At 44.9% G+C, this 22,602-nt stretch overlaps 1 protein-coding gene across 6 annotated transcripts in view; it reads left to right on the top strand.

The window, feature by feature from the left end:
* LOC135546563 (unconventional myosin-XVIIIa-like) overlaps positions 1-22,602 on the top strand; it is a 209,747-nt gene that overhangs the window by 110,325 nt on the left and 76,820 nt on the right. For all 6 annotated transcript variants that reach the window (XM_064975097.1, XM_064975095.1, XM_064975096.1 and 3 more), the window contains 15 exons: positions 1,467-1,640; positions 2,144-2,234; positions 2,643-2,835; positions 3,114-3,200; positions 7,358-7,659; positions 7,892-8,078; positions 8,325-8,532; positions 8,656-8,765; positions 10,805-10,870; positions 13,593-13,721; positions 19,838-19,981; positions 20,321-20,410; positions 20,626-20,745; positions 21,315-21,426; positions 22,488-22,602. The exon at positions 22,488-22,602 is cut by the window's right edge and continues 13 nt beyond it. In XM_064975097.1, coding sequence (XP_064831169.1) covers positions 1,467-1,640; positions 2,144-2,234; positions 2,643-2,835; positions 3,114-3,200; positions 7,358-7,659; positions 7,892-8,078; positions 8,325-8,532; positions 8,656-8,765; positions 10,805-10,870; positions 13,593-13,721; positions 19,838-19,981; positions 20,321-20,410; positions 20,626-20,745; positions 21,315-21,426; positions 22,488-22,602 — 2,128 coding nt within the window. The remainder of the gene's footprint in view (positions 1-1,466; positions 1,641-2,143; positions 2,235-2,642; positions 2,836-3,113; positions 3,201-7,357; positions 7,660-7,891; positions 8,079-8,324; positions 8,533-8,655; positions 8,766-10,804; positions 10,871-13,592; positions 13,722-19,837; positions 19,982-20,320; positions 20,411-20,625; positions 20,746-21,314; positions 21,427-22,487) is intronic.

The raw sequence follows: 22,602 nt of genomic DNA, 5'->3' as shown, positions 1-22,602 counted from the left end.
CTACTACTACTACTACTGCTGCTACTACTATTTTACTACTACTACTGTTACTACTACTACTACAACTACAACTACTACTACTACTGTTACTACTACTACTACTACTACTACTACTACTACTGCTACTACTACTTGCTCTCATCAGCTGATTGGTTCCACAGCAGGGGTTGTTCCTACCAGCAGAGGGCAGTGTGTACATGCTTCTCTCAATGGCATGATGTTGTTGTCTGATCAACGCTGTGGGAATTAAAGGATTAGCCTCCACCCATCTATTTGACACTTCACTTCATGGTATATTTTACATACCTTATAAAAGGGTGAAGGGTTTGAAAGAAACGTTTCTCTCTACCGAGGGGATTTTAACCATCCTCCCTGTGTTCCTTGGTCCCTTAGCACAATTGGCTCTTGACCAGAGGGGCCAACGCCAGTGTATTTTGGACTGCAGGATTGTGTTCCAAGACCTGAGAAAACTAGTCACAGTCTAATTTGAAGATCATGATTAGTAGATGTATGTGTGTTAGACCTGGGTTTTAACAAACTGCAGCTCTCCAGGACCAGAGCAGGTATCTCCTCTTCCTCACTCTCTCGCTCTCCCTCGCTCTCCCTCTCTCTCTCTCTCTCTCTCTCTCTCTCTCTCTCTCTCTCTCTCTCTCTCTCTCTCTCTCTCTCTCTCTCTCTCTCTCTCTCTCTCTCTCTCTCTCTCTCTCTCTCTCTCTCTCTCTCTCTCTCTCTCTCTCTCTCTCTCTCTCTCTCTCTCTCTCCGCCTCATGAATCAGAACTTTGTTGTCCCTTAAAGCCCTCTGTCTGATGTCTCTCCATGTCGCCTACTTCCAATTCCACAGCACTGTTTTTATTGTTCAGACCCGAACCAAAAGCAAAGCTTGTTCATTTGAACCTGTTGGATCCCCCCCCCCCCCCCCCCAACCCACAGGGGAACTTACTTTCTGGTTGTTTGTGTCAGAACATTGTTTTGATTCTCTGTTCTAACTGTCTCTCTGGTCTAGAATGTTTTTCTTGGACTCTGTGGCAGAGTGTTGTTTGATGAGAGGTTAGAGGCGACCATATTGCCTGAGTCGCTGTGTCTCTGTAGCTTTGAAAGCTCTCCAGAAAACAGTGGGGGTGATCAGCCACACTGAGCCAGTAACATGGGATGACGGAGAGTTGTTGTAAAACCAGCTAACAGTGCTTAGCAGTCTAGTCTCGGATTGTTCAGTTCAATCCTGCTCTTTGAACCAAGGTGGTGATTCCAGTCTAGGTAGAGGAGGCCTCAAAGCTCAAAAGATGGAGTTGTTTGTTAGCGTTTATTAATATAGCTTTATTGGGATAGAAAAACACTATGCTCCAACCAACTTAGCCACAAAGCAATGTGTTTAGCATTGAGCTACAGTATGTAAGAGATCATTGAGTTAATTCTAATAGCCAGTGATTAGGGGTTCTGACTTGTGTATGCTGTCCCTGGTCCCCAGCTGGCCGTAAGCAGTTTGCCCGTCATGAGTGGGCCCAGAAGGCTGCCTACCTGCTGGGCTGCACCCTGGAGGAGCTCTCCTCGTCCGTCTTCAAGCACCAGGTCAAGGGTGCCCTGCAGAGGTCCACCTCCTTTCGCGGGGGGCCCGACGAGGCCGGGGCAGGAGACAGCTCAGGTAAGGGACCTTCAGCGACCACTAGTCTACAATATGAAGTTGAATGAAATAATAGAATAGAATAACATACTAAAGGCTATGCGTGTGCTTTTTAACTCACAACTCCTTTTCTCCCCTGTCTCTCTCTCTCAATTCAATTCAAGGGGCTTTATTGGCATGGGGAAAAAAATTAAAATAATGAACAGTAAACATTACACTCACAAAAGTTCCAAAGGAATAGAGACATTTCAAATGTCATATTATGGCTATATACAGTGTTGTAACAATGTGTAAATAATTAAAGTACAAAAGGGAAAATAAATAAACACATATTTCTCTCTCTCTCTCTCTCTCTCTCTCTCTCTCTCTCTCTCTCTCTCTCTCTCTCTCTCTCTCTCTCTCTCTCTCTCTCTCTCTCTCTCTCTCTCTCTCTCTCTCTCTCTCTCTCTCTATACCCCCCCTCTCTTTCTCTCTCTCTCTATACCCCCCCTCTCTTTCTCTCTCTATACCTCCCTCTCCGTCAGTCTCTAAAATCACAGCCCTGGAATGTCTGGAGGCCATGGCTTCAGGCCTGTACTCAGAGCTCTTCACCCTCGTTATCTCCCTCATTAACAGGTCTGTCAGCTCATCTCTCTTTTGTCCTCTAACTTATATTTCTTACTTTACCATCATTTATTTACAGTATTGCTCTCTTTGAATGGCTCTGATTCCCATCCTTTTTCTTCATCTTTCTTTCCCTTTTCCTCTCTCTGTTTTTTTTCTCTCTCTCTCTCTCTCTCTCTCTTTTTCTCTCTCTCTCTCTCTCTCTCTCTCTCTCTCTCTCTCTCTCTCTCTCTCTCTCTCTTTCTCTCTGTCTCTCTCTCTCTCTTTCTCTCTCTCTCTCTTTCTCTCTGTCTCTCTCTCTCTCTGTCTTTCTTTCCCTCTCTCTGTCTGTCTCTCTCTCTCCCTGTCTTTCTCTCTCTTTCTGTCTCGTTCTCTCTCTCCCTCCCTCTCTGTGTTCTGACCCTTTGTATCATGTGTCAGAGCTCTGAAGTCCAGTCAGCACTCTCTGTGCTCTCTGCTCATCGTGGACACACCGGGTTTCCAGAACCCTCGCATGGCCAAGCGCCAGCGCGGTGCCACCTTTGAGGAGCTGTGCCACAACTACGCCCAGGAGCGCCTGCAGACCCTGTTCCACGAACGCACCTTTGTACAGGAGCTGGAAAGATATAAGGAGGTGCAGAGATATACAACACTGACAAATACCTTCACCATTACATAGTAGAAGTATTCTTACTAACAGGATACCAATGATTTGGTATTTTTAAACTTCCCTGAAGAATAAAATCATAATCGTCATTAACATACCTGTATTGTTTTAGTATGAAAATAACATAGAACGTCAGATTGAGCTTTTTTAATTGTAATGTCATTGCCTATAGACTCCTACATTAGCGGATCTCTGAAAATCACGGTCTCCAATCACACCTAACCAACCCCTCTGTTCCCATCTAGGAAAACATAGAGCTTGCATTAGATGACATAGGGTCCAGTACCTCAATGTCTGTAGCAGCTATAGACCAAGCATCAACCCAAGTGCTGGTAAGGAGAATCTCTCTGTGCCTCTTTTGCATGTACAGTGTCAGGAGTGGACTTTAGCTTGGATTTCATCATTGTTGTGAGCGTCAAGTGGGGTTCAACACAGTCCTTCCTCTCTCTCTTCTTTGCCAATGATAGTGCTCCCCTAATTCAAATAGTATCTTGAACTTTTAGACTCAGACAAATGACTGTGTGAACCATGTCAGGCTTATTAACTCCATCCAATTCACTTGGCTTTTTTGGGGGGGTGGGGGGGGGGGATTCATCCCACATCAAAGATATTAATTGCAGTCAAGTTTGATTCCTTTCCCCTTTGATGAGTTGAGAGCCTTTTTCAGTCAGCGTTGGCTTCTCAGAGCAAAGCTATCCAATTGAGTTCATTTATGAGACGACTGCATGGCACGCGCTCTTAACAGAAATGCGAAAGTGACATTAACAAGAATTAGATCAAAAGTGAATGAGGATGGGGTCACACAGGAATTGATTGAAAAGTTGAGACGAAAGTAAATAACTTAGTTTGTTTGTGTGTGTGGGTGTGCGGTTTGCATGTGTGGGTGTGCGGTTTGCATGTGTGTGTGTGGGTGTGCGGTTTGCATGTGTATGTGTGGGTGTGCAGTTTGCGTGTGGGTGTGCGGTTTGCGTGTGTGTGCGGTTTGTGTTTGTATGTGAAGGAGTGCACAAGGGCATGCATGACCAAACACGGCTACAAGTCAGACAAACAAACGCTATTGAACCAGCACCATACTTATTGGAAACCAGCTCACACTCCGAGAAAAATACATAATGAAAAGATCAACAGAGCTATAGACCTAGATGAGGAGAGCCTGACAAAATGCTGCATTTAGAATCCAAGTAATATCCACAGGTCATCCACCTCCAGCCTACACTGGATGCAGTTTATCACAGTGCCATCCGTTTTGTCACTAAAGCACCTTATACCACCCACCACTGCGACTTGTATGCTCTAGTCGGCTGGCCCTCGCTACATACAGTGCCTTGCGAAAGTATTCGGCCCCCTTGAACTTTGCGACCTTTTGCCACATTTCAGGCTTCAAACATAAAGATATAAAACTGTATTTTTTTGTGAAGAATCAACAACAAGTGGGACACAATCATGAAGTGGAACGACATTTATTGGATATTTCAAACTTTTTTAACAAATCAAAAACTGAAAAATTGGGCGTGCAAAATTATTCAGCCCCTTTACTTTCAGTGCAGCAAACTCTCTCCAGAAGTTCAGTGAGGATCTCTGAATGATCCAATGTTGACCTAAATGACTAATGATGATAAATACAATCCACCTGTGTGTAATAAAGTCTCCGTATAAATGCACCTGCACTGTGATAGTGTCAGAGGTCCGTTAAAAGCGCAGAGAGCATCATGAAGAACAAGGAACACACCAGGCAGGTCCGAGATACTGTTGTGAAGAAGTTTAAAGCCGGATTTGGATACAAAAAGATTTCCCAAGCTTTAAACATCCCAAGGAGCACTGTGCAAGTGATATTGAAATGGAAGGAGTATCAGACCACTGCAAATCTAACAAGACCTGGCCGTCCCTCTAAACTTTCTGCTCATACAAGGAGAAGACTGATCAGAGATGCAGCCAAGAGGCCCATGATCACTCTGGATGAACTGCAGAGATCTACAGCTGAGGTGGGAGACTCTGTCCATAGGACAACAATCAGTCGTATATTGCACAAATCTGGCCTTTATGGAAGAGTGGCAAGAAGAAAGCCATTTCTTAAAGATATCCATAAAAAGTGTTGTTTAAAGTTTGCCACAAGCCACCTGGGAGACACACCAAACATGTGGAAGAAGGTGCTCTGGTCAGATGAAACCAAAATTGAACTTTTTGGCAACAATGCAAAACGTTATGTTTGGCATAAAAGCAACACAGCTCATCACCCTGACCACACCATCCCCACTGTCAAACATGGTGGTGGCAGCATCATGGTTTGGGCCTGCTTTTCTTCAGCAGGGACAGGGAAGATGGTTAAAATTGATGGGAAGATGGATGGAGCCAAATACAGGACCATTCTGGAAGAAAACCTGATGGAGTCTGCAAAAGACCTGAGACTGGGACGGAGATTTGTCTTCCAACAAGACAATGATCCAAAACATAAAGCAAAATCTACAATGGAATGGTTCAAAAATAAACATATCCAGGTGTTAGAATGGCCAAGTCAAAGTCCAGTCCTGAATCCAATCGAGAATCTGTGGAAAGAACTGAAAACTGCTGTTCACAAATGCTCTCCATCCAACCTCACTGAGCTCGAGCTGTTTTGCAAGGAGGAATGGGAAAAAATGTCAGTCTCTCGATGTGCAAAACTGATAGAGACATACCCCAATCGACTTACAGCTGTAATCGCAGCAAAAGGTGGAGCTACAAAGTATTAACTTAAGGGGGCTGAATAATTTTGCACGCCCAATTTTTCAGTTTTTGATTTAAAAAGGTTTGAAATATCCAATAAATGTCGTTCCACTTCATGATTGTGTCCCACTTGTTGTTGATTCTTCACAAAAAAATACAGTTTTATATCTTTATGTTTGAAGCCTGAAATGTGGCAAAAGGTCGCAAAGTTCAAGGGGGCCGAATACTTTCGCAAGGCACTGTATTCGTCGCCAGACCCACTGGTTCCAGGTCATCTACAAGTCCATGCTAGGTAAAGCTCCGCCTTATCTCAGTTCACTGGTCACGATGGCAACACCCACCCGTAGCACGCGCTCCAGCAGGTGTATCTCACTGATCATCCCTAAAGCCAACACCTCATTTGGCCGCCTTTCGTTCCAGTTCTCTGCTGCCTGTGACTGGAACGAATTGCAAAAATCGCTGAAGTTGGAGACTTTTATCTCCCTCACCAACTTCAAACATCTGCTATCTGAGCAGCTAACCGATCGCTGCAGCTGTACATAGTCTTATCGGTAAATAGCCCACCCAATTTTACCTACCTCATCCCCATACTGTTTTTATTTATTTACTTTTCTGCTCTTTTGCACACCAATATCTCTACCTGTACATGACCATCTGATCATTTATCACTCCAGTGTTAATCTGCTACATTGTAATTATTCGCCTACCTCCTCATGCCTTTTGCACACAATGTATATAGACTCTTTTTTTCCTACTGTGTTATTGACTTGTTTATTGTTTACTCCATGTGTAACTCTGTGTTGTCTGTTCACACTGCTATGCTTTATCTTGGCCAGGTCGCAGTTGCAAATGAGAACTTGTTCTCAACTAGCCTACCTGGTTAAATAAAGGTGAAATAAAAATAAAATAAAAACAGTGTCAAATAATGTAAGGGAATAGGATTGTTCTGAGTAAGAGAGGTTCTTATTTCTCATGTCTCTCTGAAAAGGATGTGAGATTTACCTGACTTGGCAATTAATTAGTTGACTGCTACTAGAGAAACCAACTCAGTAAAACAGATCTGCACTGCTTCTAGCAGTTAAATAATTCAATTGGCAAATAATTTAAAAGGCTTTAGCTTCAGTAGGTTGTGGTGGTGAAGATACCCTGCCTGCACCTCCCTCCATCCACAGAGTCTACACTCTCACATTAATAACACCATTCATTATCAAAGTGGACTGTCAGAGAGCAAGGTTTCTAAATGCTCCACTGCCCAGGAATGGATTTTAATAGCAGCTCTAGAATGAGGAAGAAAAGACTCATCTCTCTTATAGCTTCTTATTTACCGAAACGTTAGGATTGCCCTTGCAAAATGACTTGTTTTGTTCAGAGATGTTGAATCATATCAGGTTGTTTGAACACTGTGCTGGTGCATAATGAGAAGTTTCTACAAGTGTCACAGCTAAGCAGGTGTAATGTTATGGCAACACTGGGCCAGGGATGAAGGCCGTGTTGGGACATTTAAACCATGAGTTTAAAAAGAGGAGACTAGGTTGCTTTATTGGTTTTGGTGAGTGTTGCTGTGTATGGAGTGTCGTGATTGGATGGATGACTGGTGGAGTGGAGCTGGGTGAGTGTCTCTGTTGTGGCCCAATTTGTGTGTCTGAGGTGCTTGTGAAAGCTGCACCTGCGTGTTGGACTGAGCTGTGGACCTAAGCTTTCTGCACAGCTGATTCACTTGTGTTTGTGTTAGACTCAAGTGATATATCCCCACCTCTCTAACCTGTGTGTGTTCTTGCGATGGTCCCAGGTGCGCACCTTGGCGAGGACAGATGAGGCTCGAGGTCTGCTGTGGCTGATGGAGGAGGAGGCTGTGCAGCCAGGGGGCTCTGAGGACACTCTGCTGGAGAGACTCTTCAGCTACTATGGCCCCGACCAGGGGGACAACAAGGGACACGCCCTGCTCCTGAAGAGTGACAAGCCGCATCACTTCCTGTTGGGCCACAGCCACGGGACAGACTGGGTGGAGTACGATGCTCAGGGTTGGCTGAGCCACGCCAAGCAGAACCCCGCCTCCCAGAACGCTGCCACTCTGCTGCAGGACTCACAGAAGTACACATTTTATTCACTGATTGATTGTTCTCCATAGTAGCACTTTACAATGAAAATATACTTACCTCTTTGTCTCTCTTGCTCTCTCTCTCACACACTCACTCACTCACTCACTCACTCACTCACTCACTCACTCACTCACTCACTCACTCACTCACTCACTCACTCACTCACTCACTCACTCACTCACTCACTCACTCACTCACACACACACACACACACACACACACAGGAAGAACATCAGCAGTCTGTTCTCTAGTCGTAGTGGAGGGCCCACAGTGCTGTCTGGCTCCATCGCAGGGCTGGAGGGGGGATCTCAGCTTGCCCTCCGCAGAGCCACTAGCATGAGGAAGACCTTCACCACTGGCATGGCCGCTGTCAAGAAGAAGAGCCTCTGTATCCAGATCAAACTGCAAGTGGTGAGTGGGGTGGTTTCTCCCTACCCAAGGACTACCTCTGCTTCCTCTTTGAGAGGGTTTAGACCCAAGTTGCTCTTAAGAACTTTGTATGACAATTGTGTTATTCAAATAAAACTATATTAACATGTATTTATACATGCCAATGTGTACAAAATTAAGTATTTGCCTTTGTTTGTGTGTGTGTGTCTGTGTGTGTGTCTGTGTGTGTGTGTTAATGCGTTAACTCCCTGCCCTCCGTCTCTCCAGGATGCTCTGCTGGACACGGTGCGCAGGTCCAGGGTTCACTTTGTCCACTGCCTGCTGCCCAAGGCAGACGCGGTGGGAGTTGGCATGGAGCCGCGCGTGACCCATGGAGAGAGCTGCGACTCAGGCCTCATGCAGCTGGATGTGGGCCTCCTGAGGGCTCAACTCCGTGGATCTAAGCTTATCGACGCCTTGCGCATCTACAGACAAGGTAAGACACCACTCAAGTCAAGCTAAGTCATGGGAGAGGGACATTTTCCCCCTTAATTCTGAACTGTATGAGAAATAAAAATTATTTGATAAATGTTGACCTTGTTCTGCCTTTTCCATAAAGGATACCCTGATCACATGGTGTTCTCTGAGTTCAGACGGCGCTTTGACGTGCTGGTGCCCCACCTGACCAAAAAGCACGGACGCCACTACATGGTCACAGACGAGAAGAGGGTGAGTGTCGAGGCGTTCCCTCCACGAATGATGATATAAAAGCCTCCCTCTTTTCTCTCTCTCCTTCCCTTCCCCCTCCTAGATCTTCTCTTGTGTGTAATTAATTATGATTAGGTTGGCTGGCAGCATGCGGCTGGTGTGCTGATTAATTACGTGCCTCCTCTCTGTCCTCCCCTTCCATCTCTTCCTCCTCTCTCTCTGTCTTCAGTACCTACAGCTATTAGCATACCCTACCTACTCAGATGTGTGCTTAAAACTTCTGAATCCAGTAAACATATTTTCATATGTAGAAATTTTCAGCTGGAAATGAAGAAATGGTATAGACATTCTCTTGGCTGAAATGTTATTTTCATTGTTGTGTAAGAAGGTTGTATTTTTGAAGTAGAGCTGTTAAAGAGGTCCTCTCTGTCACAGCTAAAACATACAGTGAGCTATAGAAGAGTTAAAGAGGAAACCAGACTCGTTGGAGACATGCTTAGGAAGAATAGCCTGCTCAGAAATAATGAATGGACAAAAAGGTACTTCATTCTCTGGATATAGACAGACTGAGAGAGAGGGAGGAGAGAGAAAGAAAGCAAGAAGGAGTAAGAGGTTTCCCCCTGCGTCAGCATCTTAGGAAATGTATTTTTATTTCCCAGAGAGAACTCAAACAGAGCCCTCTCTCTCAGAGCTAGAAACCTGTCTGTCTCTTCATCTTAGCTTGGGCTGTATGGCCGTGTTGCTGTGTTGCTGTGTTGCTGTGTTGCTGTGTTGCTGTGTTGCTGTGTTGCTGTGTTGCTGTGTTGCTGTGTTGCTGTGTTGCTGTGTTACTGTGTTACTGTGTTACTGTGTTACTGTGTTGTTGTGTTGTTGTGTTGTTGTGTTGTTGTGTTACTGTGTTACTGTGTTACTGTGTTACTGTGTTACTGTGTTACTGTGTTACTGTGTTACTGTGTTACTGTGTTACTGTGTTACTGTGTTGCTGTGTTGCTGTGTTGCTGTGTTGCTGTGTTGCTGTGTTGCTGTGTTACTGTGTTACTGTGTTGTTGTGTTGTTGTGTTACTGTGTTACTGTGTTACTGTGTTACTGTGTTACTGTGTTGCTGTGTTGCTGTGTTGCTGTGTTGCTGTGTTGCTGTGTTGCTGTGTTGCTGTGTTGCTGTTGCTGAAGTGGCTTTATCCCCCACTGAGCCTGTTTACCTCCCAGATCCAGTAATCCTGCGGAGATCCTCTGCCAACAGTCCTTTAAGTAACTGTCCACTATCCACTTTTAAATGTTCATATTATGTTAGCTCATACTCAAATAATGTGGTTGACTCATCCTATACTCGTATTTGTGGCCAAAGCATAAATTGGAGAGAAAATACTTCAAAAACCCCCACCTCATAGAGACTTTAAAAATATATAAAGCTTTCTCTTTCCTCAGCTAGGATGATGTCATCCTCCTGAGGTGGCTGAGCTGACCAACCAGTGGGCTACTCATGTGAATACTGTTAATGACCAACATACACCCACAACATTCTGTTTTTGGGGTACGCCCACACCATTCCAACACAGAAAAGCTGCTTTTTAACATATTTAATTAAAACATTTTGGAAGGAAAACTATTTCACTCATATTGTAATTAATCACAGGTCATATTTCATAGAAATCTGGAAACACTGGACAGTTACTTTAAAACAGCTGATTCTGTTCAAGTTAACTCCCATCCTCCCCCTTGAGGCTTCAGCTATCTTCCAACTTCACTTTGTAGTCGAACTTTAAAGACCCTCCTCCTCCTCCACCTCTCCTGAGACCGCTTTAGATACAGTCCATATTTAGACTGAATTGGAGGTTACAGATAGCTAGCTTGGTGCCGTAGCTGAGTTGTTTTGGTCTGCAGTCTCCTGGTGGATAGGCTGATGTTAGGGGAGTGTGCCTGTTGCTATGGTGCTGTGTGCAGTCCTTTGGGGCGAAGACAGAGGGATGGTGACTTTACGGGAGGGAGCACTGTCTGTCTGTTTGTCCATTTCTGTTGATCTCTTCATTGATCTGTCTGTCCGTTTTATCGGTTTGTTTCAGGCTGTGGAGGAGCTGTTGAAGTCTCTGGACTTGGAGAACAGCAGTTACCACATGGGCCTGAGCAGGGTAAGTAACACACACACACCGACGGACGGACGGACGGACGGACATGTATAAGCCATTAATACATGCTTTGTAAAGTGTTATGACAACAGGTGACACTATGACAATAGGTGTGAAGGCTTGGTACAGTCTAAATCAGGCCCTAGGTGTTCTGTCTCTGCCTGGGAGGGACAGCTGTTTACCCAGCATGCACTTCTCTTTGGAATCATAGGTCTGTCGCTGTGGCACTGGTTCCTAGCTGCCTCTGGGTCCCTGGGCTGGCAGCCTTTGTCTTTTAGTTGGCGGTTGGCAACGCCCCACACACACACACACACACACACACACACACACACACACACACACACACACACACACACACACACACACACTGATCAGGCTTGACTTTCAGTTGGGCCAGGGAAGGTTGCTCCACAGTTCTTCTGCTTCTTCAGAAAAAAAGATGTCTGGCTTACTCTTTGTTGTTGTCCCTTCTGTTGCTCCCTGTAGCCATTGATTTTGGCAGGCGACTGCTCTCTTTGTTTGTGGCGCTTTGCCGTGGCGTGCCGATAACCCTCCACAAACACCAATCAGCACAGTGAGATTCAAACCTTTCAGATGCAAAATAGAAAATCCAAAGCAAAGGACGGGCTGATGAATGGCTAATTAGCAGAGGAGGCTTTTTCAGAATGTCCATGGAATAGAGGACAGTCGGAAGTTTTGTTCTGAAGTAGACAGTAGGAAAAGTAGGTTTATGGAAGTTTTGTTCTGAAGTAGACAGTAGGAAAAGTAGGTTTATGGAAGTTTTGTTCTGAAGTAGACAGTAGGAAAAGTAGGTTTATGGAAGTTTTGTTCTGAAGTAGACAGTAGGAAAAGTAGGTTTATGGAAGTTTTGTTCTGAAGTAGACAGTAGGAAAAGTAGGTTTATGGAAGTTTTGTTCTGAAGTAGACAGTAGGAAAAGTAGGTTTATGGAAGTTTTGTTCTGAAACAAACAGTAGGAAAAGTATGTTTTGGGAAGTGTGTGTGTGTGCCTTTCCATCTCTCATCATGCTAAGAAAAACACCAAGCCCCAACTGAGCCACTGGAACGGCCCACGACCTCAGTCGACCTTTAGAGTTGCATTCAGAGACCACGAGGTCCAATATGTTCCTTCGTCCACGCTGACTGTCATTGCTAGGCAGAAGCTCATCCCGCTAGGGGGGATAGCCTGTGTGATGGGCCTTTTACTGTTACACATCACACATCCCATTGGCGTTGCTCAGTGGTTGCATCACTAGCGGGTTGTGATGGTGGGCGAGAACGTTACAAGCTGGAGAGTGTTCTCTCAGCTCCTCGTTGTGATAGTGTGTCTGTGTGTTCTACTCAGTCTACTGCATAGGAATAGGCAAAGACAAGGGGGGATACCTTGTCAGCTGCACAACTGAATGCATTCTACTGAAATGTGTCTTCCACATTTAACCCAACCCCTCTGAATCGGGGGGGTGGGGGGGGGCTGCCTTCATCAACATCCACGTCATCGGCACCTGGGAAACAGTTAAGTGTGCATTAATGCAAGCATACCATGCAAGCTGTTGATTTGTTAACATGTAATTTTGGATCCATTTAACAGAATGCCCATACAGTGTGTGATAAATCCTCTACTGCTGACAATAGAGGAAGCAAACTCAATCCGATGTTCTCTGGAGGTATAGACAACCTCTCCAGTCGGAGTCGTTGCCCTACAGCAGAGAAGTGTGGGTGTGTTAGTGCTGTGTGGTTTCACCGCGCCCAGCTCACTCTCTGCATGTGCTATTGGCTTGACTGTACACACGGGCTCTGAACTTTGATTGTCTGTGCTGGGTAAAGTTTTTTCTCTCATCCTGTGCCTCTGATAGAGGATAATAGGTTGTTAAGGGCCCTGGAGTACGGTGTTAGATCAGTCCTGATGCATCATGATGCAGTTTCTGCATAACACCACCACAGCTCTCGTCTTGAGAAGCCGCTTGGTGAAATCTGAACAAAACACTCTGTAGACTAACCATCTCAATTGTTTTAGAGTTGAAGGAAACGCAGTGCCTCTGACTAACTGAAGATGATGGCTAAATCCAAGAGAAGTTTCTCCACAACTCTACCTGTCGTTTTAATTTCCCCAGAAACTTCCTGTCTTTGTTATTTTCCTTACTGTAGCCGTGGCAGCCGCATGTGTTGTTAACACAAGGGAGTTTTAATGAGGATTTTGTGAAGTTAAGCATAGCTCTTCCACTAACACTATTAGCATGCTAATGCAATTCAGCAACATTCAAAGAGTTTGATGAGCTCTCAGCTCTGGCCTGACAAACTGTAGAGAAGTCCATCAGCAGCTCCCCACCCAATCTCCCAGAGCAGATCAGAGAATGGAAATGACTCTAAAGCGTTTCAGGTAATCCAACTAAATTTAAAGCCCCCAAAGTAAACGCCATTGAAATGCAAAGTAAACGCAGGACTTAATGTAGTTGATATGCAATCCCTGAATCCCAGATGTATGGTTGAAGATCTTTAGGGGGATTCCAACTCCCTGAATCATGGAAAAACAAATTATTGTAATTATTTGTTTGTATGCTTCAATGCCCCCAAATGAAAAAGTTACAAATATTCAGTTTCATGTTTGCATTACTTCTATTCCATAGTGTTGTGCAACCTTGCACACACACATGCTCCCTGTCTGACTTCAATACAATTCACTTTCGTGTCATGATTAATCAGTATCTAACTGTCCCTGTCTCTCACCAGGTGTTCTTCAGAGCGGGGAACCTGGCCAAACTGGAGGAGCAGAGAGATGTCCAGACCAGACGCAACATCACCATGTTCCAGGCTTCCTGCAGAGGATACCTGGCCAGACAGGCTTTCAAGAAGAGGAAGGTGAGTGAGCCCTCTCAACCCAGTTCTTACCAGCCCAAAGCCCAGGTCAGATTAGATGTCAAAAGGAGCTAAACTGATCTTAGATCAGCAAAACGGACCGTTTCGTGTCCCTCGACCACGTCACACAGTGCACTGTTGGTTCCTAATGCCTACACTTTCAAAGCCAAAGCCTGTCGTTGTCTTAGAAGAGCTGTGTATCCCTTGCCAGTACAGAAAGTGCTTGTGTCAGTGTTGCTTTACTGCTCTCTTTGTTCGCCGCCTCAGATGTCTTGGGAAAACTCTGAAAGGAACTGAAGCTTCCCATTCGATCATATGGTTATTTGTCCCCTACGACACGTTCTAATTTATCTTCCGTTATAGTGAAGTTAGTCAATGTGTTGCCATGAAAACCAACGAGAAGACACGTGTGCTTCTTTCCGAGAGGAAGAGAATATTCCCATGGAAGCATTAGAATGATAGTCTCCCTCTCTCTCTACCCTCTCTCTACCCTCTTCTCTCGCTCTCTCTCTGCCTCGTATTAATGGCATGCTCTCGCTCCATTGCTAGCTCTGCCACCCACATCTGTGGGGCGGTTTAGCGGCTCACTAAATCAGAAGTTCATCAGAGCACAGTGTCATAAATCCATCCTGTCTCCGCTGGCCCCCGGCCCAGCAGATAGCCTTCCATCTGCTCCTCCTGCTCCTCTGGGACACACACACACACACACACTTGTCCCCTCAATCACAGCCTTATCGATTACTGCACCAGAACACACACACCTCGCCTTATTCCCTGCCCTCTGTCTCTCCCTCCATTTTAGCATTCCTCTCTGTCTCTCACTCTAACCTGACCTCTGATCTATGTAGGGGTGATGAGTGTCAAAAAGAAACACGCCTATAGTACAGGCTCTCTCCTTACCTATTTGAATAGTAATACCTTTATTTATACACGAGTGGTGGGGGAAACTAGAAGGCTGGTCTTTCTACAGGGTGAGATTATTATTGTAGACGCCTGTCATAATCCCAGGTCCAGTCATGAGGGATTGGAGAGAGACACAGCAGGGACAGAGCCGAATGTGTGTGTGTGTGTTAGGAGGATGAAAACAACCCACACACACCCTATATGCCCCACCACACCAGAGTGAGCATGCCGACCAGGGATATAACACCCTCCACTGAATGACTGGAACCACCGGTGGGGATCTATTCAGCTCTGTGTGTTATCCTGTACTGTGTGTGTTTGTGTGTGGGGGTGCTTGTCTGTGTACGTGAGGGTGTGAGAGAGTGGTTAGTGTGAATTAATTGTGTAGCAGTAGCCTACATGTGAGTCTTGGTGTGTCCACGTGTGTTTGGACAGATTGGGCTTTGACCGCTGTCTTCACAGTCCCTGCCATCCCCATCTCTGGTAGTTCTTTGGTGCTGAGCTGGGCTCAAGGTTGCTGTCTTTAAGTTGCTTTTCAAGGACAGTGGGCTTCTCTTTACTGCTTTGCCTGTTTCATTTGAGTGCTGCCTCTTTCTATAAGTAACACAAGTTGTTTATACTGATTGTTTGTTTTGATTTAGGAACAGGATATAGATATTTTCCTTTGTTTTCCGAAGTGTTTAGTTGTAAGCGACTCCATTAAGAGTGATTGTCATTCCTCACAGTGACTGGCTGAGGGTCAGACTGGACTGGAGAGGGTTGTGTAATGCTGGGAGGTAGTTCTTCAAGGGTTCAAGAAGTTGGACCCGTTCTGAAATGGACTTGGGGCTTTCCCACCCAGACCCGATATGCATAAATATATATTTTTTAAATGTAGAGACCCGTTCCGAACAGACCCGAGGACAACTAGAACCGTTCCTTATAGACCTGGTTGGATCCACACCCTATCCGAGTGAGGGAATCAGTAGAAAAGCACTTTTTAAAGCTACTTGATTAACCAGAGCTGATAAAGCACGAGAGGAGGGAGAGAAAGAGGAGCCGCTTTAGCAGGCAGGGGAGGGGCTGTACTGGGAGGGAGGGAGGGATGAGAGACAGCAACCAACCAAGCAGACTCGCACTACTAATAGCTGCCATAGCTAGGTTATTTATCATCAAACATCTTCCACTGATTAGATATCTCCTAACTTTTGCCACACACGGAGGCTCTATGATTGTAGCCTATTGCCGCTTAGATGAATTATGATTGGCCAACAACAAGCTACACGCGCCACACTCCTCTCGTGAAAAGCAAGAGCAGCAAATGAAAAATGTCTCTCTGTCTGCAGTCACCTTTGGATCTGTACAGGCCGTTCCGGACAAGTTAGTTAAAATTACACATACCCGAGACCCGTGACAATCATATCAGATCCGACCCACCCGTTACGTTATTTAGAATTTTGTATCCAGACCTGCTCCGGTCCCGGATTGAGTCTCGGGTACAGTTGGATCCGCAAAGACCTCTACTGAGAGGCCCAGGGGAAGACAGGGAACAATATCACCACTACAAAGGCTTTTGTGAGCCAACGTTCTGCATTACAATGTGTTTCGGTGTACAGTACAGGACCCTACCCTCCAGCAGTTCTGAAAGGTACAGTACAGGACACTACCCTCCAGCAGTTCTGAAAGGTACAGTACAGGAACCTACCCTCCAGCAGTTCTGAAAGGTACAGTACAGGACACTACCCTCCAGCAGTTCTGAAAGGTACAGTACTGGACACTACCCTCCAGCAGTTCTGAAAGGTACAGTACTGGACACTACCCTCCAGCAGTTCTGAAAGGTACAGTACTGGACACTACCCTCCAGCAGTTCTGAAAGGTACAGTACAGGAACCTACCCTCCAGCAGTTCTGAAAGGTACAGTACAGGAACCTACCCTCCAGCAGTTCTGAAAGGTACAGTACTGGACACTACCCTCCAGCAGTTCTGAAAGGTACAGTACTGGACACTACCCTCCAGCAGTTCTGAAAGGTACAGTACTGGACACTACCCTCCAGCAGTTCTGAAAGGTACAGTACAGGAACCTACCCTCCAGCAGTTCTGAAAGGTACAGTACAGGAACCTACCCTCCAGCAGTTCTGAAAGGTACAGTACTGGACACTACCCTCCAGCAGTTCTGAAAGGTACAGTACAGGAACCTACCCTCCAGCAGTTCTGAAAGGTACAGTACTGGACCCTACCCTCCAGCAGTTCTGAAAGGTACAGTACAGGACCCTACCCTCCAGCAGTTCTGAAAGGTACAGTACTGGACACTACCCTCCAGCAGTTCTGAAAGGTACAGTACTGGACACTACCCTACAGCAGTTCTGAAAGGTACAGTACTGGACACTACCCTCCAGCAGTTCTGAAAGGTACAGTACTGGACACTACCCTACAGCAGTTCTGAAAGGTACAGTACTGGACACTACCCTCCAGCAGTTCTGAAAGGTACAGTACTGGACACTACCCTCCAGCAGTTCTGAAAGGTACAGTACAGGAACCTACCCTCCAGCAGTTCTGAAAGGTACAGTACAGGACACTACCCTCCAGCAGTTCTGAAAGGTACAGTACTGGACACTACCCTCCAGCAGTTCTGAAAGGTACAGTACTGGACACTACCCTCCAGCAGTTCTGAAAGGTACAGTACAGGACACTACCCTCCAGCAGTTCTGAAAGGTACAGTACAGGACCCTATCCTCCAGCAGTTCTGAAAGGTAGTTACAGTAAGGTTTAGTTCAATGTGTTTTCATTTGATCTGATTAACAGGAAGTTGAGGTTGTTTTATTTAAGTTGAACTCAACGATTTAAGTATCTATTTAAACACACAATGAATACTTTGCACAATTCTAACTAAGAAGCCAAGGCATGTTTTAGAGGAAAATGCGTGTTGAGGAGAGTGGTAGTGGTAAATATTTGTGAGGCTTGTGTCGTAGCAAGGTAAGCTGGTTTGATATTTACAGGAAAATATTCTGTATGTACAGCTAAACAAGCAGACTCACACTTGATTACAAGGCAGTGCAGGGTGTTACATTTGAACCTTTGGCCCATATTTCTCAGAGACACAAGACACGACCATGAGTGTTGATTTCCTCGTCTGAACACTGACGTCCCCACTGCCCAAATATCTATTAGTTTGTTTCTCTCTGTCTATTTGATTGCTCCGGGGGGCTCCCCGCACCTTGAAGTCCTCTCAGCCTGAGCCAAACCCTCACAGGGATTTGTTTTCAAAGAGCTTTGAGGGAGAAAAGAGAGAAAGTGATAGAGAGAGTGTTCCTTCTCTGAAATGGTGCTTCACCATGGGGGAATAGACGAATAGAAGGGATGCGGCACAGCGTTTGAAGCCCACAGCCTCCTCTCTTTGACATTCATGTGGATAGAACGAGTGACAGCAGGGTGAAGATGGAGGAGCATGGGGGATTCCTCCTTTCAGCCAGTCGGCCCAGAGTGTGTCTAATTAAATCGTTGCTTTAAGACAAAGCTTCTTCCCCGACTGGGAACAGGTGTGTGTCAGTGCATGCATGCGTTACATCTATGGCCTTGTGTGCTCAGCAAAGGCCATGTAGCTTCACAGACACTCAAAGGGAACTCTGTAAAGAGAGGCAGAAGGCAGAGTAAAAAGGAAGACCGAGACAAAGAAAGAGAAATGAATACATTCTGCTCCTGTGTTTCTCTAAGACCATCAATATCTGTTTGACACAGACATGTCTTCTTTCTAAAGGCTGCAAGACCTTATTCTAAATCCCTCTGGTGTTGTATATGAGCTCTCTGTATGTCTGTGGAACAGAAAGATCAACACTGACACCCCCCCCCTCCCCCCTTATTGAGTCAACACATGATTTGTTCGACTTGTTTAGGTCTAAGCATGACAAACCATCTTTAGAGGACATAACCTGCATGCCTTCTCCATCATGGCAAACCCAGTGGATGCAGTTGCATTGTGCTGTTCTAATTGGGTTGTGAGATAATGGGTGGTTTATTGGAGATGCCCATGTAGCGGGAGCTTGTAGCTCCTTCTAATGCCTTTTTAACAAGGTGCCAAAGTGGTATCGATGTTTGATTACATTTCTCTGAAGAGGTTTGTCTCAGCTCTTAAAGCCGTGAGAAGCCAGAAGAACTTTGGATTGTCTTGATTCGAGCTCCCCCAAATCGTCACACTTGATGCAAGTGTCTGTTATTGTGCTAGTTGATAATGACACTAAGCAATGCCATATCTTATTTTCTTTATTTATCAAAAGTTATATATTTCATACAAACAGTGCATTCGCAAAGTATTCAGACCCCTTCCCTTTGTCCACATTTTGTTACGTTACAGCCTTATTTTAAAATTGATTCAATAAAACATTTTACTCATCAATACACAATACCCCATAAAGACAAAATAAAAAAACAAGTTTGTAGACATTTTTGCAAATGTATTAAAAATAAAAAACAGGAAAAAAAACTATTTACATAAGTATTTAGAGCCTTTTCTATGAGACTCGAAATTGAGCTCAGGTGCATCCTGTTTCCATTGATCATCCTTGAGATGTTTCTACACTTGATTGGAGTCCACCTGTGGTAAATTCAATTGATTGGACATGATTTGGAAAGACACTCACCTTTCTAATTGCAAAGTACAAAGAGATCCTTGATGAAAACCTGCTCCAGAGCGCTCAGGACATCAGACTGGGGTGAAGGTTCAGCTTCCAACAGGAGAAAGATCCTAAGGACACAGCCAAGACAATGCAGGAGTGGCTTCGGGACAAGTCCTTAAGTGGCCCAGCCAGAGCCCAGAATTGAACCCAACCTAACATCGCTGGAGAGACCTGAAAATACCTGTGCAGCGAGTCTCCCCATCCAACCTGACAGAGCTTGAGAAGATTTGCATAAAAGAATGGGAGAAACTCTGAATGATTATGTAGATGTGATATTTACGTTTTTTATTTGTTATAAATTTACAAAAATGTCTAAAAAAACAATTTTTGCTTTGTCACGGGGTATTGTTTATAGAATGAGGAGGGGGAAAAAACAATTTCATTAATTTTAGAATAAGGCTGTAATGTAACAAAATGCAGAAAAATTCAAGGGGTCTGAATAATTTCAGAATGCACTGCATTTGTGATATATATATTTCCATTAAAAAAAACTTCAAGAATCCTACATGTTGGCAGACATAACACCAGACACAAACAAGTCCCTCTGCTCCTCTGCATGTGTTTCAGATCCAGGACCTGGCTATCCGCTGCATCCAGAAGAACATCAAGAAGAACAAGGGAGTGAAGGGCTGGGCCTGGTGGAAGGTGTTCACCACAGTACGCCCCCTTATAGAGGTCCATCTCACAGAGGAGCAGATACGTGGCAAAGACGTGAGTACACAAACTATACACACCCTCCATCTACTGTTGATCAGGGGTGAAATCATTACTTCAAACAGTTTCAAAATATTCAGTTTTGCAACAAAAAGTATTTTTTCTATTGGACAGGTTCATCAAACAGGAATGGCCCTACCTGAATCTGTCCCATAGAAATGCTTGTTTTTGTTGCATAACAGAACGTTTTTCCGACTGTTTGGTAGTAATGATTACACCCCAGCATTTGATTTCCTTCCCCTGCTTTATAGCGACTATACAGATTTAGCTCCCTCTAATACTGTAATACATTTTCTCTCTCCCCCTCCCTCTCTCGTTCTGTCTATCTGTTCCCAGGAGGAGATCCAGCAGCTGAAAGGGAGGCTGGAGAAGGTGGACAAGGAGAGGAACGAGCTGAGACTCAACAGTGACCGCCTGGAGAGCAGGGTACACACACACACACAAACTGTGTTGCAGACTAATATAAGATAACACATTGTACCAGCAGATCTGTCTGTATAAATAAAGGATGAACAGATGGATGTTTTATGTCATGAAGTTTAACTGTATTGCACTGTATGCATTAGACAGGGTGCATGTATAGTAGTAATAAACACATTATTTTCACCCTCTTGCTTATTGCAATTGTGTGTATATGCCAGATCACAGAGCTGTCGTCGGAGCTGGCAGACGAGAGGAACACAGGAGAGTCGGCCTCTCAGCTGCTGGAGTCTGAGACCTCAGAGAGACTGAGACTGGAGAAAGACATGAAGGACCTGCAGGTTAACACTGTTAACACTGGACAAAGGAGACATCCTTAACTGTTGTTGGATGTACACAATTATTTCATTCATTATTTGAACCAGACCGGTAAATGGAAAACCGATTCTGATTTGCAATGACGACCTTGCCAGTTCTGTTCGCTGCAACGTAATGGTGTGACCAGATTGTTGACCCTGTCTTCCCCAGCCTTCCCCATCCTTTTATTTTTCTATTTGGCATTTGACATGATTGTTTTTTTTCAGGGTATTCCAACTAGATGGGATAGATTTTTCTACTGACTGCTCAGACAGCACATGCTGATGGGCTGGGCTGGGTACAAATTACATCGCTTCTCGAAATGAGCGATTGTGTCGTTTAGAGGAAGTGTGTGTGTGTGTGTGTGTGTGTGTGTGTGTGTGTGTGTGTGTGTGTGTGTGTGTGTGTGTGTGTGTGTGTGTGTGTGTGTGTGTGTGAGCAATGAGCGTGTTTGTGTGTGTACGTGCAAGTGCAATGTGAGGCCTATCTGTCAGTATTTCTAACTTGGTATGTAATGTGTTTGTGTATTAATGGCCTGTGATTCTCTCCCCAGACTAAGTTTGACTCGATGAAGAAGTCTATGGACTCTATGGAGATGGAGGTGATGGAGACCAGACTCCTCAGAGCCTCTGAGCTCAATGGAGAGATGGACGATGACGACACAGGTCAGCGCCACACACACACGTTTGTTTTACTATCCTTGTGGGGACCAAAACATTTATTCCCATTCAAAACCTGATTTTCCATAACCCTAAACATAACCCTTAACCTAACCCTAACCTTAATTCTAACCCTAAACCTAACCTTACCTTAACTCCTAATCCTAACCTTAATTCTAACCCTAAACCTGAAATGTCCCCACTTGTCTTGAGTTTTCCTTGTTGTACTATCCATGTGAGAACTTCTGGGTCCCCACAAGGATAGTAAAACCAAACCACACACACACACTCTGTTGCTATGGTGACAATTTAGCACCATGAAAACCAGCACACAAAGGTACACCCCAAGACCAGGATCAAAGTAAGCTGTTTCTGGTTGAGTGCTTTCAGTTGCCCAGTTATTTGGTTGTATCAAGCTGACCACCCCCGTAGACTGCAGCGGCTGCCTGAAATCAATGAGGATACAAAAGGTTTTGCAAGACATGGTGTAGAAATTGATTATAAAAGACTGCAGGCTTCCTCAAATGATATTTGGACGCATGCCGAACAGACTTCCGGCTGGACTGCAAATGCAGGCTTTGTTTGGCCATTCTGACTAGAATAGATTTTTGTCTCAGTGTTTTGTTTGAACGTTTAAACACCCCACATTTTACGTGGAATAGACAACCCTGTGTAAGAGATACATGTACAGGCCATAACAGTAGTGTACAGACTTTAATATGGCTTCAAAACAGCTTGATACATTTCCTCCTGCCTAATGCAAACCCCTTCCATGGTCAAACAGACTCTCTTTCAAACTGGCTAATCAATTTCATCTTAGTTCTATTTGAAGGCATATTGAATGCAATGGAGGATGCTGAGGGGAGGACAGCTCATAATAAAGGCTGGAACAGAGTGAATGGAAACCATGGTTTTGATACCATTCCACTAATTCCGCTCCAGGCATTACCACAAACCTGTCCTCCCCAATTAAGGTGACACCAACCTCCTGTGATTGAATGTTGAATGAAGTGCTGTCCATGCATGACCTGTCTGCTAACTGTGCTATATCATGTTGTGTTTGTTAGGGGGTGAGTGGAGACTGAAGTATGACAGGGCCATCAGAGAGATAGAGTTCACCAAGAAGAGGTTACAGCAGGAGTTTAATGACAAGCTGGAGGTGGAGCAGCAGAACAAACGGCA

The sequence above is a fragment of the Oncorhynchus masou genome, chromosome 9 (assembly GCF_036934945.1).
Source record: "Oncorhynchus masou masou isolate Uvic2021 chromosome 9, UVic_Omas_1.1, whole genome shotgun sequence".
NCBI lineage: Eukaryota > Metazoa > Chordata > Actinopteri > Salmoniformes > Salmonidae > Oncorhynchus > Oncorhynchus masou.
This window is presented reverse-complemented; position numbering and strand designations above follow the sequence as displayed.